Below are 15,976 nucleotides of genomic sequence, written 5' to 3'. Positions count from 1 at the left end.
GTTATACATGGACTTTCCTTCCCTGAAGTGGAGGGCACAGCTAGTCAGACTCAGGGAAGGAAAGTCCATGTATAAAGAATGGCACAGCTAGTCAGACTCAGGGGAAAGTCATTAGTCACTCCACCTGCTGTTTAAAGATGGATCAGCAGCTTCTCAGAACCAATACTATTGAGGAGGGAATACAGAAGTGGGTGAGGAAAAACGTTGAGTATTTTTAGTCCCCAAAGACATTTTCAGCCTTGATGCTGACCTAAAAGTCTTATCTGAGCTCATGGTTTTGGGAGTACCATGCTGTTGCTTATCTGAGAATCTATTTCTGAATGGAAACCCAGCTGTCATAGTACCCATGAGTCCCCCATGCTATACATATATAGACCTGTTCCTCCTGACATGTTATGTTCTGTCCACACCCCCTCCTCCTCATCAGTGAGATCAAGATCTGGGTTCCTGAGCCCGACAGCTCTGAGCTACCAGCCCTGTGGTGGGACAACATCTCTGACAAGTGTCTGCTGTTGGGGGTCTACAAGCACGGTGAGTCGACAACGGGGACCAGGGATGTACTAACTGACCCACAGGCCTGAGACAACTAGGAATGTGTGATACTAGGGCTACGATACTAACATAACACTTAGCATAAAGTCATGTATTGGGCATGTATTCTAAGTGGGTTTACTAGAATGGATATAGGAACAGAGCCTAGACAAATGTAGAGAGTGRAAACGGGTCAGGGGGAATTAATCAGATACGGTATAGTATGTACAATTCTGAGTTAGTGTCATGTGGAAAATGTACTGTAGGTGTTTTCATGTTCCTCCATGGGGATGTAGTTTACACTGGATGACAGCTGTCACACTCACCTTTGGGGGAAAGTGGCCATCTGTATGTTTGTTTTTTATCTCTTCAAGTTTCCAAGTTCTAAGCTCTGTTTGCTTACCTCTCCACTGTGGTCCACTCATACAGGTTATGAGAAGTACAACACGGTGCGTGCAGACCCTGCCTTCTGCTTCCTAGAGCGAGTGGGCCGGCCAGACGAGAAGGCCATCGCTGCTGAACAGAGAGCCAATGACTTCATGGATGGGTAGGTAACATTACACATCATGGCTGACTGACTGATTGACTGAGTCAGCTAGTTAGCTTGTCAGTCTCCTCCACTGAGTCAGACAGGGCTTAGACACACAATGACACACTTAAAAAGTTTCAGTTGTAACACTTTTTATAACCAGTCATAAAGCTATGATAGAAAAGAAAGAAACTAGAAACTGATATTATTGTTAAAACCTTTTCTGAAGTGAATCTGAGTCCGTGTTTAGTTCAGAGCTGTTAGGAGCTGCCTGCAAGTTCCCCTGTCTGTTACCTTGTGTGGCCCTTGCTGACTGACTGAATAACTGGCTGACTTACTGGCTGGCTGACTGACTGACGGTTGTTATCTGTGTTTGCAGGGACGTGGATGACCCAGAATACAAGCCTGCCCCAGCCTTGCTGAAGGACGATATGGAGGTGAGGCCACAACGAAGGGGGGGCAGAACAGAGCCAGCACAGCAACAGATAAGGCTGCTGTACACACTGACTGGCATGTGTATTCTCTGCCCTGTAGAGACTAGACAATACAGGTTGTTTTGAGTGTTATTGTGTCCAGTACTGTGTCCAGTGTTTGAACACACACTTCTCTCCTCCATAGGATGACGCCTCCTCTCCTGGAGACCTGGTTGTCACAGACAACCCTGGAGGTCAGTTACATCTTTCTATTCAGTCTCTTTCTACTCAGCTTTTGTACTATCACAACCAATACACATCATATTACAATATCTACTACAAGTCACTACTACCAGTCACTACTACTATTACAAATACTGCTACTACAAGGCACTACTACTACTACCAGTCGCTGCTACTACTACTACCAGTCACTGCTACCGCTACTACTACTACTACCAGTCACTGCTACTACTACTACTACCAGTCAACACCACTACTACTAATACTACTACTACCAGTCACTGCTACCGCTACTACTACTACTACTACTACTACGAGTCACCACTACTACTAATACTACTACTACTACTACCAGTCACTGCTACTGCTACTACTACTACTACTACTACTACTACTACCAGTCACCACCAGTACTACTACTACCAGTCACTGCTAAACTACTACTACTACTACCAGTCACCACCAGTACTACTACTACCGATCACTGCTACTGCTACTACTATTACCAGTCACCACCAGTACTACTACTGCCAGTCACTGCTACTGCTACTACTACTACTACTACTACCAGTCACCACCAGTACTACTACTACCAGTCACTGCTACTGCTACTACTACTACTACTACTACTACCAGTCACCACCAGTACTACTACTACCAGTCACTACTATTACAACAACTACTACTACTGCTACTAGCACCAGTCACTACTATTACAAACAGTCACTACTACTAGTGCTACTACTGCTGAAACTACTACAACTTCTTCCACTACTATAAAACAACTTAAAAAGCGTTCTCCCCGGTTAAACAATGTGTGTGTTGTGTATGTGTGCTCTGCAGAGGGTGCTCCAGTGATGATGGAGGGGTTAGGTGGAGGAGGAGATGCAGCCTACTGGCCCTCCTCCTCAGTACTAACAGCCAGACTGAGACGTCTGATCACAGCCTCTCAGCGCTACACCAAGTCCAGACAGATCCTCCACATCCACCAGACCCAGACGCAGCACACCACCCAGGTCACGCCCTCACTGTGCCCCCTGCCACCCACCCTCAACGACACTATCAACCCAAAGATGGCCGCCAAGATAGAACGCCAGCAGAGGTGAGTGAAGCTGCAAGGCCTGGACAGAATCTTAAAATTAGCCACGGTCTATAACTTATACCACTGTCTCCTTCTCTCTTCCGCTTTCTCTCCTCCCTCTCTCTGTGTATATCTCTATCTCTACCCCTATTTTTCTTTCTCTCTGTTTCTCTCTCCCTCCCTCTCCCCAGATGGACGAGGCGAGAGGAAGCTGATTTCTACCGTGTGGTGTCTACCTTTGGTGTGGTGTTTGACCCAGACCTGGGCCGTTTCGACTGGACCAAGTTCAGAGCCATGGCTCGGCTGCACAAGAAGACAGACGAGAGTCTGCAGAAGTACCTGTGGGCCTTCACTGCCATGTGCAGGAGAGTGTGTCGCCTGCCACCCAGAGAAGGAGGTGAGAGAGATACTGTTCATCTGTGCCACCTGTAGAAAAGGTGTGGAAGTCAATATACTTATAAGCTGTATACTGTGTTGTTTATTAGAGGAGTTGTGTGCTTACTAATAATACCTGCTGATAATGTGCTACAGTATGTCAAGGTTAATGATTTCAGGAAATGCTGGGGAAACAAGCAAGTGATAAGGTTAACGATCAATGGAAAGTTAAACAGCGAGTGGAATGAGTTCACAGTTCACAGACAACCTTATTCTCTCTCTCCCTCTCTCTAGACACAGCGGTGGACCCCTCTCTGTCCATTCAGCCCATCACAGAGGAGCGTGCATCTCGTACCCTCTACAGAGTAGAGCTGCTACGCCAGGTCAGGGAACAGGTCCTGCGCCACCCCTCGCTCTATGAGCGCCTGCCCCTGTGCCAGCTGGGCTCGGACCTGCCCGTGTGGTGGGAGACCGGTACCCACGACCGAGATCTCCTAATCGGGGCCGCCAAGCACGGCGTCAGCCGCACAGACTACCACATCCTCCGAGACCCAGAGCTCTGCTTCATGGCTGCCCAGCGCAACTACAGCCAGAATAAAGGAGTCCAACAGCCATCCCAGACCCCTACTCCGCTCCTGAACCCCCAGTACCAGGCTAGTAGAGACCCAGCCTTGGCAGAGTGCCCTGTGCCTGCCCCAGCCCAGAGGGAGAGGGATGACATCCTGGGGGCAGTGCCCAAAGAAGAACCTCCCTCGGAGGGGGAGGAGCGCATGGAGAGAGGGGGTCAGGTGGAGGGGGAGAGGTGGAGTCCCCAGCCTGCCCCTCTCACCCCTACAGGGATAGAGGAGAAGCCTGACCTGGGGGTGGTGAAAGGAGAGAACGAGAGCCACATGGTGGCGGCACGGACCAAGCCACTCACACCCAACTCAGCCGCCAGGAAAGAGAAGAAAGCCAATAAAAGAAGTCGAAGAGAGGCCAGACGAGCCGCCTCTGCAGCATCAGACTCCGACTCGGACGGCTCCTCCTCCAGCTCTTCATCACGATCTTCTTCATCATCGTCATCGTCGTCCTCTTCCTCCTCACGCTCCGGATCCAGCTCCTCTTCATCTTCATCCTGCTCATCAGGCTCCTCATCTTCCTCTTCCTCATCTTCATCTTCCTCTGTTGACAGTGAGAGTGAGGGAGAGGAAGGAAAGACCAAGGGTGAGTGCTGCTATTATTCTTTTGGTTCTTGCAGTGAAAGACTTTTACAGTACCGTTGAGGCAATCAATGTTGTAATTTTACCAAGGTAGTTAGGCTGTCTGAAGTTGTGTTGTATACTTTGAGGTTTTCTAAAGTAGAGTTATATTGCATGTTCTTCCAGTCCCGACAGTGGCCATCGTGAAGGGATTTGACGAAGACAGTGTGGCGTCTCTCAGCACCACTCAGGATGAGATGCAGGACAGTCACGTGACAGAGAACGGCAGCAACAACTCCCACCACCACCCCTTCCAGGGAGGATACATGCTGGCTGCATCCTACTGGCCCAAGGTAAACACACACACCAAACCTCTTTGTGTTTCAGTTCTAGGCTGAGTTAGTTTCCTGAGAATCCCAACCATGTTGAAACAGCCCTTAGGAGGGTGCTGTTCACGATAATCCAGTTTTATTTCATCCTTCCACCAGACGATATAGTCCGGGCAAAAGCCAATCAGCATCCAGGATCCAAACAACTTGTTTTATAATGTCCCCTGTCCCCCTGTAGGACCGTGTGATGATCAACCGTCTGGACAGTATCTGCCAAGCAGTGCTGAAGGGGAAGTGGCCGGGGGCMCGGCGGTCGTACGAGGCAGGAGGGGCCGTAGCCTCCTTCTACACCACCAAGCTGCTGGACAATGCAGCTGCGGCCAACAACAGCAGCAACCTCTGCTCAGCTTCCGCCTCGGCCTCAGAGGACCCCTCTGGTCTCCTCCTCAGGGTTCAAAAGGTGAAGAAGCATGTTGCAGGAGAAAAAGGAGTTCTCAAGTGAAATGAATGAAGTATGTTGATTTCCGTTACTCCCCTCTCGTAGACCCACACCACTTCCAACCCTAATTGTGGTGTTCCAGCATGTTTTGTTGGGGATTTTATTTGTTGTTTGGCTGCTGCCTACATACTGATTTGTTTATGTAAATACTCTCTTTAATTTCTACACCTCTATGTGGATTGGGATCTGGGCTGTAATTACATTTTTACTATCAGTCATTCATGGATGGGACCTAATAAGAAGCTTAGTGTGGAGAGACACTGGGGTTTGAGAGGGTTGATCTGATGAGATGGGGCTGGCTCGCTATTGTGGGGGATTGTGATGGGGCTCTAGTACTGTGGGTGTTCTGTTCTCTAATGGGGCTGATAGCGCAGCTGGCTATTAACAATGCAGGCTGCTTCCTGCTTGCTTTAATACTACAGTAGCTAGCTATGAGCCTACATTGCATAGCAACAGAGGGAGGAGCATTTGGTGTCAAATATTCAATAAAAATGGCCACTGACTGCTGCTACAGGGTTGCCTGGGGTTTCCTGACCGGTTTGGCTGGAATCTTGACCTTAATAAGGAATATGCTGAAAGCTGGAGCCTTCCCTGTGACATAGTCCTTCAGTAAACTCCTGACATTGCATTAGACAACTTCCCCTATATGCTTTATAGCTGCTACAGTATATGCTGTGTCCCTACCCATAACTATCCCTACTTCCAACTTCCAAAAATACAGAATGCTCTTAGAGCGAAGCCTTACAAGCCAACAAAGTATTGTGCCAATGCAGTGAAAATCAAAACAAGACTTAGACCACTCCCTTTTCTGTTATGTTTTGGTTATTTTTTTTTTTCTGTAGAAGGGGCTCCAATGCCATCATGACAGTGTGACTCGTGTTTCTGTGTAATTGACTGACAGTCCTCTTCTCTCTGCAGCAGAGGGGGTTGCTGACCTTCCAGAAGCAGGGGCCCGGCCAGCCCCTGAAGAGGCCCCTGGAGCCTGAGGAGGGGCCCCTGAGCCAGCAGCAGTACCTTACAAGGCTCCATGAGCTCCAGAGTGCCTCAGACACCAGTCTGGCTGACTTCACCAAGCCCCAGGCTGCCAGCTTCCCACAGGGTACATACAGACTAGGGCTGACCACAAAGTCCTGTTTTTACAGCAATGTATTGTTAGTTTATACAATTGAAAGTTCATACCTGATACCCTTCATGAGAAATCTCAAAGCTAAACTGTGTGCTTTTTATTTGGTATCACTAGATGGCAGCAAAGATACATTTCCCCAAATGTTGTACATTCATGATTGTGATGGTGTGTACTGCTTTAGTCTTCTGTTTTAATCTGGGACATGTTGTTTGTGTGTTTCCAGCCTCTACAGGTCTGGCGGGTCAGATGAAGCTGAACGGAGGTATGGACGGCCAGCCAGTGGTCAAGAGGAGGAGAGGAAGGAGGAAGAATGTGGAGGGGATGGACCTGCTCTTTATGAACAGGAACAGAGGACCAGCCGTGCCTGAAAGCGTAAGATCTTAATGTACTTTTCTCTCTTCTCTTTGGGGCTCTACGTCTTCCCTGTCAATCATCTCACTCCTATCTTGCTATCTTAGGTCCTTCAACATTTAGTCCTTAAACACTGGGTACTGAGAAGCTACATGTGATTGCATGGTTTTAAGAGATATTTAAAGTTTGAAGAGTATGCCTAAATGTGTTTACCTAGCAATTGAAAATAAAATATAGGATGTACTGTGTGTACTGAAGTATAGGAGGCCGTATGAGGGGTATGCTAGCATGCCTATACAAACACTAGCCACTTGATATTCACTGATGGGATGATGTCTACCCTGCATCTCCAGGTGCCCCCGGCGTGGGGTGGTATGGGTCAGGCTGGCACTGGGCTGTCTATTGCCTCAGGGCAGGGTAACCCCCTAGGGGGCCAGGGCCCTATGGACACAGAGAGCAGGGTCTCTGTCATCAACCTGAAAGATGGGACCCGTCTGGCCGGAGACGATGCCCCCAGGAGGAGGGAGCTGGAGCTGTGGCTAAAAGAACACCCAGGCTTTGTGGCCGACACAGGGGCCTTCATCCCTGTGAGTCCCTCCCTTCCTCTTCCTCACCCTCTGATTCTCCATTCCTCTATCCCTAACCCAGGGTTTATTAAGGGCTGTGAATATACTGTACAACTACAATAGACATCCGTCAGGGTTATGGGCAATTCCATTCAGTCAGTTCATGACAATAACAGAAATTCCATTTGCAATTTGAATCAAAATGCAATTGACCTCAACCATGATTTTCATTGACAGTAGATATTGTTTTGTATGTAGTCCTGTAGTTGAACCTCTGTATCCCTGACCCTCCCATCTCCTCCTCAGGGAGTGAATAAGAGGCAGCTGGAGCAGTTCCAGCAGGATGGTAGACCCAAGCAGAAGAGGCATCGCTGCAGAAACCCCAACAAGATCGATGTCAACAGTCTGACAGGAGAGGAGAGGGTCCAGATCATCAACAGGAGAAATGCACGCAAGGTGAGGCGGCAGTAGACTTGTGCGTGTGTGTGTGTGTGTTGTACAACTTCTACTTTGTCTCATGTTGTCCTCCTGTCCTCTCCCCAGGTTGGTGGGGCCTTCGCCCCCCCTCTAAAGGACCTGTGTCGGTTTCTTCAGGAGAACCCAGAGTAYGGGGTTCCACCAGAGTGGGCCGACGTCGTCAAGCAGTCGGTAAGTCTGATAGCCTTTACCTCCTTCATATGCTGTAGAACACCCCACAAGTCTACTTGACGTGTATAAAAGAGTAATAATAGAACTACATGTATCTAGCTTGGCTAGTTGTCAGTGCAGTAGCTGTTTTATAGTTAAGCAATAAGGCCCGATGGGCTGTGGTATATGGCCGATATACCACGGCTACGGGCTGTTCTTATGCACAACGCAATATGGTTTGCCATATACCACAAACCCCTGAGGTGCCTTATTGCTATTATAAACTGGTTACCAACGGAATTAGAGCAGTARAAAKAMATGTTTTGTCATACCCGTGGTATACGGTCTGACATACCACGGGTGTCTGCCAATCAGCATTCGGGGCCGGAACTACCCAGTTTCTAACTGTGGTTATCTAATGAAGTTGTTGATTAGAGTGCTAACCCTGTCTGTCCTTCAGGGCTACCTCCCAGAGAGCATGTTTGACCGGATCCTGACAGGACCCATCGTACCAGAGGAGGTGAGTCGGCGTGGACGGAGGCCCAAGAGCGCCCTGGCCAAGGCTGCAGCTACAGCCAACCAGGGGGCCCCATCCCTGGGCCTCAACCCCCTGCTGGCCAACGGCCTCCTCTCTGGCATGGATCTATCTAGTCTACAGGCCTTCCAGCAGAACCTCCAAAGTCTCCAGTCACTGCAGCTCACTGCCGGCCTCATGGGCCTGCCCACCGATGCTAACAACCTGGCCGCCATGTTTCCCATGATGCTCTCTGGTATGGCTGGGCTTCCCAACCTCCTTAGCATGGGGGGTCTGCTGGGAAAGCCCCCACAGGACACTACGGGGGGAGCTGAGCAGAGGAAGAGGAGGAAGGGAAGCAGAAAAGGAGGAGGAGGGGAGCCCTCATCTGCCTCCTCCAAAGCCCCCTCCTCCTCCCACTCCCACGGCCTCTCCCACACCTCGGACACCAAAGGTGAAAGGACAGAAGGTCAAAGCAGGGACGGAGATGGCCGCATTCCCAGTGTCCATTCCCCCTCCAGTTCCTCTGCCACCACCTCCACCACCACCCCACTAAGTGCTTCTGCTGCCCAGGCAGCCTCCAGTCACCCTCTGTCTCTTAACCCCTTGTTACTCTCCAGTATGCTTTACCCAGGGATGCTTCTCACTCCAGGCCTTAACCTTCCTGTGTCCACCACACAGCCGCCACACAGTGACTCAAACAGTGACCACAAACCCYACAAGCCCACTAAGACCTCTAAGACCGCCCCCTCAAAACCTCTGTCGCCAAGGAGAACACCAGAGTGTCAGGAAGAGGAGAGTCTTGGTGACAAGAGGGAGGAGTCAGGGGAACACAAGGAGGAGAACAGTGGTCCAGAAGGCTCGGGGAAGGCGGATTCATCTTCTTCATCAGAGTCTGGGAGCTCTTCTTCATCATCTGATGGGTCATCAGACTCCAGCGATGAAGACTGAGCCTAATGAATATATAAATATATTNCACCACCCCACTAAGTGCTTCTGCTGCCCAGGCAGCCTCCAGTCACCCTCTGTCTCTTAACCCCTTGTTACTCTCCAGTATGCTTTACCCAGGGATGCTTCTCACTCCAGGCCTTAACCTTCCTGTGTCCACCACACAGCCGCCACACAGTGACTCAAACAGTGACCACAAACCCYACAAGCCCACTAAGACCTCTAAGACCGCCCCCTCAAAACCTCTGTCGCCAAGGAGAACACCAGAGTGTCAGGAAGAGGAGAGTCTTGGTGACAAGAGGGAGGAGTCAGGGGAACACAAGGAGGAGAACAGTGGTCCAGAAGGCTCGGGGAAGGCGGATTCATCTTCTTCATCAGAGTCTGGGAGCTCTTCTTCATCATCTGATGGGTCATCAGACTCCAGCGATGAAGACTGAGCCTAATGAATATATAAATATATTTATGTATCTATTAGAAATGTACACACATACAGTACCAGCCAAAAGTTTGGACACACCTACTCATTCAAGGGTTTTTCTTTATTTTTACTATTTTCTGCATTGTAGAATAATAGTGAAGACATCAAACCTATGAAATAACACATAGGGAATCATGTAGTAACCAAAAAATTGCCTTGATGACAGCTTTGCACACTCTTGGCATTCTCTCAACCAGTTTCTCCTGGAATGCTTTTCCAACAGTCTTGAAGGAGTTGTTGGCTGCTTTTCCTTCACTCTGTGGTCCAACTCATCCCAAACCATCTCAATTGGGTTGAGGTCGGGTGGTTGTGGAGGCCAGGTCATCTGATGCAGCACTCCATCACTCTCCTTGGTCAAATAACCCATACACAGCCAGGAGGTGTATTTTGGGTCATGGTCCTGTTGAAAAACAAATAATAGTCCCACTAAGCGCAAACCAGATGTGATAGAGGATCGCTGCAGAATGCTGCGGTAGCCATGCTGGTTAAGTATGCCTTGAATAAAACACAGACAGTGTCACCAGCAAAGCACCCCCATACCATCACACCACCTCCTCCATGCTTCACGGTGGGAACCACACATGCAGAGATTATCTCATCAGACCAAAGGACAGATTTCCACCGGTCTAATAGCCATTGCTCGTGTTTCTTGGCCCAAGCAAGTCTCTTCTTCTTACTGGTGTCCTTTAGTAGTGGTTTCTTTGCAGCAATTCGACCATGAAGGCCTGATTAAGTCTCTTCTGAACAATTGATGTTGAGATGTGTCTGAATGAAGCATTCATTTGGGCTCTAATCTGAGGTGCAGTTAACTCTAATGAACGTATCCTCTGCAGCAGAGGTAACTCTGTTTCTTCCTTTCCTGTGGCGGTCCTCATGAGAGCCAGCTTCATCATATTGCTTAATGGTTTTTGCCACTGCACTTAAAGAAACTTTCAAAGTTCTTGAAAATGTCCATATTGACTGACCTTCATGTCTTAGAGTAATGATGGACTGTCATTTCTCTTTGCTCATTTGAGCTGTTCCACCCCTACAATGTCACAACACAACTGTTTGGCTCGAACTAATTAAGAAAGAAAGAAATTCCACAAATTAACTTTTAACAAGGCACACCTGTTAATTGAAATGCATTCCAGGTGACTACCTTATGAAGCTGGTTGTTGACAGAATGCCAAGAGTGTGCAAAGGGTGGCTACTTTGAAGAATCTCAAATATAAAATATATTTAGATTTGTTTAACAATTTTTTGGTTACTACATGATTCCATATGTGTTATTTCATAGTTTTGATGTCTTCACTATTATTCTACAATGTAGAAAATAGTAAAAATATAGAAAAACCCTGGAATGAGTAGGTGCGTCCAAACATTTGACTAGTACTGTATATATTACACATATATATGGATTTCCCTGCACTTACATTGTGATTTATTTTCATGTAAATACAGAAAACGAACTAAAATGTTGTGTAATAAAGACTACAAAAGTGAAAAAAGAATAACCATGACCTCGGATAAACTGCAATGAACTTTCAGTGTTTGTTCAAAAAGGTACAATCTTGTTTTGAGAGACATTTTGCATGTCAAACTTTAGTAGATTTCTGAACTTTGTGAACTTGTATTAGGCCTACACACATTGATGTACAATTGCAACARACTGAGAAAAAGAAATCAAAATGGCATTATTGTAATTATTATGTTGGGATTTAATTTGATTAAAAAAGAGGAAATAAATATAGGCTCTCTGCTGAGCTGTACTCTTAATATATTTTGTAGTGGGAGTAAAAGACCYTGAATATTTAGCTTTCCTTTGTAAGTACTKTTACAGGTTTTCTTCTTGACACTTACAGTATACTTTGCGGATCATACGTTTGGAAAAGTCAGCAATAACTCGGGCAGCTAATGAATGTGACTGAAGCTGTAGATCCCTCATCAGCCATGTTTCTCACACAAGGGAGAGGTGTTCAGTCTCTGTTCCAATGTCCACACTAACACAGTTATTCCAATGAAGAAATGTATTGGACATTCATTCTAAGTAGTATGCTAGTGTGCATTTTGGAATGTAGTCTCCCCTGCCTGTCTCGCACAACCAACACACATGGTTCTTTTGACACTGAGGTGCACTTTAGTTTCCCATATTACACTCGCTAGCACATAACCAGTTGGGTCTTCTCCCCTGAGGACTGAAAGGACAGCAAACTGACAGGCTGCGCCAAATGCTGCTCTCGCTGGGACAGAAAAGACACAATTCCACCCCGGTGTTTTTGACTGCATCGTTACCTCAGCGGAGTATAGAAGGGATTGAGTTCACTGCAAATACATCCTGTTGTGTGTGTATTGGCAAGGCTGGCTCACTCGTCCCCACTGGAATGTGTGTTCTTCATGGCATACTCTTGAGAGCTTCCACTCGCTTAGTCTCTTCCAGCGCCTTGAGTCTGCGAGAGAGACTACCACTCACTGTGTTCTGGCTGTGTGTGTTTGTTTGCGTGGGCGTTTCTTTACATTTTGGCTGAGTCAGTGTGTTCTTCAGGCCCTGTACTGATTGTGTCCCATGCGGTGCAGCATCAATCGGGCCATTGTGTATGGTGGTGTGTATTGGGGAGGCTAGAGCATTGGGATCTACAACCAAAAGTGAAGTCACATAAACAGTGACTGCTGGTATAGTCGACCTCGTATAATCAACACCCCCTGAGTCATCTTTAATAATTTAAAAGCCCATCAGTATCTGTGTTCTACTCGTAGTGCCGCCTTCTGCTATCGAGTGAGCTGAAGAATCTCCAATGAGCTCTGACTGGGTGATGTCTGTAGTCTTCCATTCTGAACACAGTGTGTCCCTGTTGTATTGAATTACCTTGCTATCATAAACTAGTAATGAAGTAGCTACACCGTATGTGTATTGAGGGATCACAGGGGTTTGTATTGTATCTGATATAATTGTAGATTACTGAGTCATCAAAATTATTTTCTTAATTGACTGTAGAAAAGCATAGTTTATACATCGATTGCAGTGATTCTGAATAGTATTGGGTTGGCTATGGTAGGTTAAGTTTAGGCTTGAGTAAGACTGAATATCCAGACCTTCCTTTAGAACTGAGCTGCTTTGCTGACTATGATCTCTCTGTTTCATGGGATTTGGATGCTTTTAAGTGTTAATTTCTAGCCTGGAATCGAAACTGATATGCTGTTTCATCACTAAACACATTGTTCAGTCTGGTTTCACCAGGCTAGTTAATTTCTCCATATGTCTTACTGATCAATCCACTGATGAGTTGATCTGCAGACAGACTGATGCTGATGTAGAAGTGTCCTTACGCTCGCTGTACCTCTGTGTATTTCACACCCTCACTTTCTCACTCAACTTCCAGTCAGTATCTGATGTGATTTAATAGATAGATGTTTTATGTTCCTTATTTTCTAYGGCTCAATGGCGGTGTATTTATTCATTACCATATGACATGGCTCATCTGTGCTCATCCTCGTGGTAACCAAGGGAGACACTGAGACTGGAATTCAGTATACCCTAAGTACCTGTTGTAATTATGTTTAGTGGAACAGTGCTTTCCGGATTGATACAGCACCGTGTAGGTGAACTGTCGGTACACATTGGACTGCTAGGCAGGCACACATTTGGAAATGATATTGAAGAGGAATGGGACGTTTTATTTTACATGGTGACAATRAAACGTCACAACAGGTTACATCTGTGGTAGAGACATTCATGTAKTCTCTTTCAGCCTGCATGTAGCTGTTCACTGAGCCTATATTGAAYCCATTCATCAACGTATACAAGCCCACCAGACAGACAGCCCTGCCCAGTTGTCTAAACCAAGACTGATGAAGACACTCCACTCACTGAAATAACATTAACTTTTTCCCATTCACCTATGATGTCCTTTACCATGGTTTCTGTGTGTAAACTCAGAGACAGCCAGGTTGTTACTCGTCCTTAAAGTCAACCTAAATAGATTTAACATTGTCAGTTTGCCACTTTAGTTTGGGCTGGTTCCGACCACTAGGTCTCACAAGCCTAGTGAATTCAATAGAACAAYCTTCAACTGTCATTTTGTTCCACTTCATACCTAGTCAATCCCTAAAACGACCAGTGCACTTAGGCAGAAGCCCAGCCTTTGCTGCTTCCAGGTTACAATATTGACCCACATATGATTGTTTTAGCAGGCTTTATTTTCAGACCCAACAGGCAGACAAGGATTCATTCCTACTAGTGTGACAAGAAGCCTGCTTAATTTGCTATAGGCAGACCGATAGCTCTGTTTAAGTTTAAATGTTAGTACTGAGGGGAGAGCTGTATTTGACTAAAGATGGAACAATATATTWATTTTTTTATTATGTATTATGATTAGATATTTCTGGTAGTTTGTTATAGGTCTCCCTATGTCACATACATCTACAGTGCTGAACTGACTGATTAGAAGCAGTCATAGACTCGCCTCACTGGCACAATGAAATGACCAATATGCAACAGACAGAGACTAATAAAACACACACTACTACACGTTAATTATAATTTTCTTTTTGGGTAAAGTAGTTGCTGAAATGACGAAAATAGATTATTGGCATTATATTGTTTGTTTCAAGCTTGATAATATCGTAAAGTCAATAAGTCTGTTCTGGTTTTTGTTTGGTTGTTTCTTGGACAGTTGCAAAATTTGCAAGTTGTGGTCTGTGTAGTTGAATAATACGTTATGTAGTGGGGAGGACAAGTTGTGGTCTGNGGGGAGGACAAGTTGTGGTCTGTGTAGTTGAATAATACGTTATGTAGTGGGGAGGACAAGTTGTGGTCTGTGTAGTTGAATAATACGTTATGTAGCATCTTAAAAAGTAATTTGTAATTTATTGGATTACTTTCTATGAAGTTATATAGAGGGAATTGAAGTTTAATTATTTTTATTAAACATATTCTGACTATCAATGAAGACTGTCTTACTCTATTCTTTCACATTGACCCAGTTACAGGCACTTCAAGGTATTCAGAATTACAATGTTATTTATTGTTCACTGGCGATATACAGTTGAAGTCGGAAGTTTACATTCACATCAGCCAAATACATTTAAACTCAGTTTTTCAAAATTCCTGACATTTAATCCTTGTAAAAAGTCCCTGTTTTAGGTCAGTTAGGATCACCACTTTATTTTAAGAACGTGAAATATCAGAATAATAGTAGAGAGAATTATTTATTTCAGATTTTATTTATTTCATCACATTCCCAGTGGGTCAGAAGTTTACATACACTCAATTAGTATTTGGTAGCATTGCCTTTAAATTGTTTAACTTGGGTCAAACATTTCGGGTAGCCTTCCACAAGCTTCCCACAATAAGTTGGGTGAAATTTGTCCCATTCCTCCTGACAGAGCTGGTGTAACTGAGTCAGGTTTGTAGGCCTCCTTGCTTCCACACGCTTTTTCAGTTCTGCCCACAGATGTTCTATAGGTTTGAGTACAGGGCTTTGTGATGGCCACTCCAATACCTTGCCTTTGTTGTCCTTAAGCCATTTTGCCACAACTTTGGAAGTATGCTTGGGGTCATTGTCCATTTGGAAAACCCATTTTCAACCAAGCTTTAGCTTCCTGACTGATGTCTTGAGATGTTGCTTCAATATTTCCCTGTAATTTTCTTGCCTCATGATGCCATCTATTTTGTGAAGTGCACCAGTCCTTCCTGCAGCAAAGCACCCCTACAACATGCCACCCCCATGCTTCACGGTTGGGATGGTGTTCTTCGGCTTGCAAGCCTCCCTCTTTTTCCTCCAAACATAATGATGGTCATTATGGCCAAACAGTTCTATTTTTGTTTCATCAGACCAGAGGACATTTCTCCAAAAAGTACGATCTTTGTCCCCATGTGCAGTTGCAAACCGTAGCCTGGGTTTTTTATGGCGGTTTTGGAGCAGTGGCTTCTTCCTTGCTGTGCAGCTTTAGGGTTATGCTTCGTTTTACTGTGGATATAGATACTTTTGTACCTGTTTCCTCCAGCATCTTCACAAGGTCATTTGCTGTTCTGGGATTGATATGCACTTTTCGCACCAAAGCACGTTCATCTCTTGGAGACAGAACACGTCTCCTTCCTGAGCGGTATGACGGCTGCGTGGTCCATGGTGTTTATACTTGCGTACTATTGTTTGTACAGATGAACGTGGTACCTTCAGGCATTTGGAAATTGCTCCCAAGGATGAACC

General features: G+C 46.0%; 1 protein-coding gene across 1 annotated transcript; it reads left to right on the top strand.

Moving 5' to 3' along the window:
- Positions 1 to 380: 380 nt before the first annotated feature.
- On the top strand, positions 381 to 9,326 carry LOC112075811 (chromodomain-helicase-DNA-binding protein 9). The gene is given in 15 exon segments (XM_070441080.1): positions 381 to 531; positions 961 to 1,078; positions 1,440 to 1,497; positions 1,679 to 1,727; positions 2,560 to 2,818; positions 2,989 to 3,194; positions 3,467 to 4,375; positions 4,537 to 4,703; positions 4,918 to 5,191; positions 6,080 to 6,277; positions 6,528 to 6,676; positions 7,009 to 7,242; positions 7,528 to 7,677; positions 7,765 to 7,869; positions 8,309 to 9,326. Coding segments are annotated over 15 exon segments (4,017 nt in total). The 5' UTR covers positions 381 to 395; the 3' UTR covers positions 9,314 to 9,326.
- Positions 9,327 to 15,976: the final 6,650 nt, after the last annotated feature.

The sequence above is a fragment of the Salvelinus sp. IW2-2015 genome, unplaced genomic scaffold, assembly GCF_002910315.2.
Source record: "Salvelinus sp. IW2-2015 unplaced genomic scaffold, ASM291031v2 Un_scaffold3413, whole genome shotgun sequence".
Lineage (NCBI taxonomy): Eukaryota > Metazoa > Chordata > Actinopteri > Salmoniformes > Salmonidae > Salvelinus > Salvelinus sp. IW2-2015.
The sequence above is the reverse complement of the archived record's forward strand: the minus strand, read 5'-3'. Positions and strand labels throughout refer to the sequence as shown.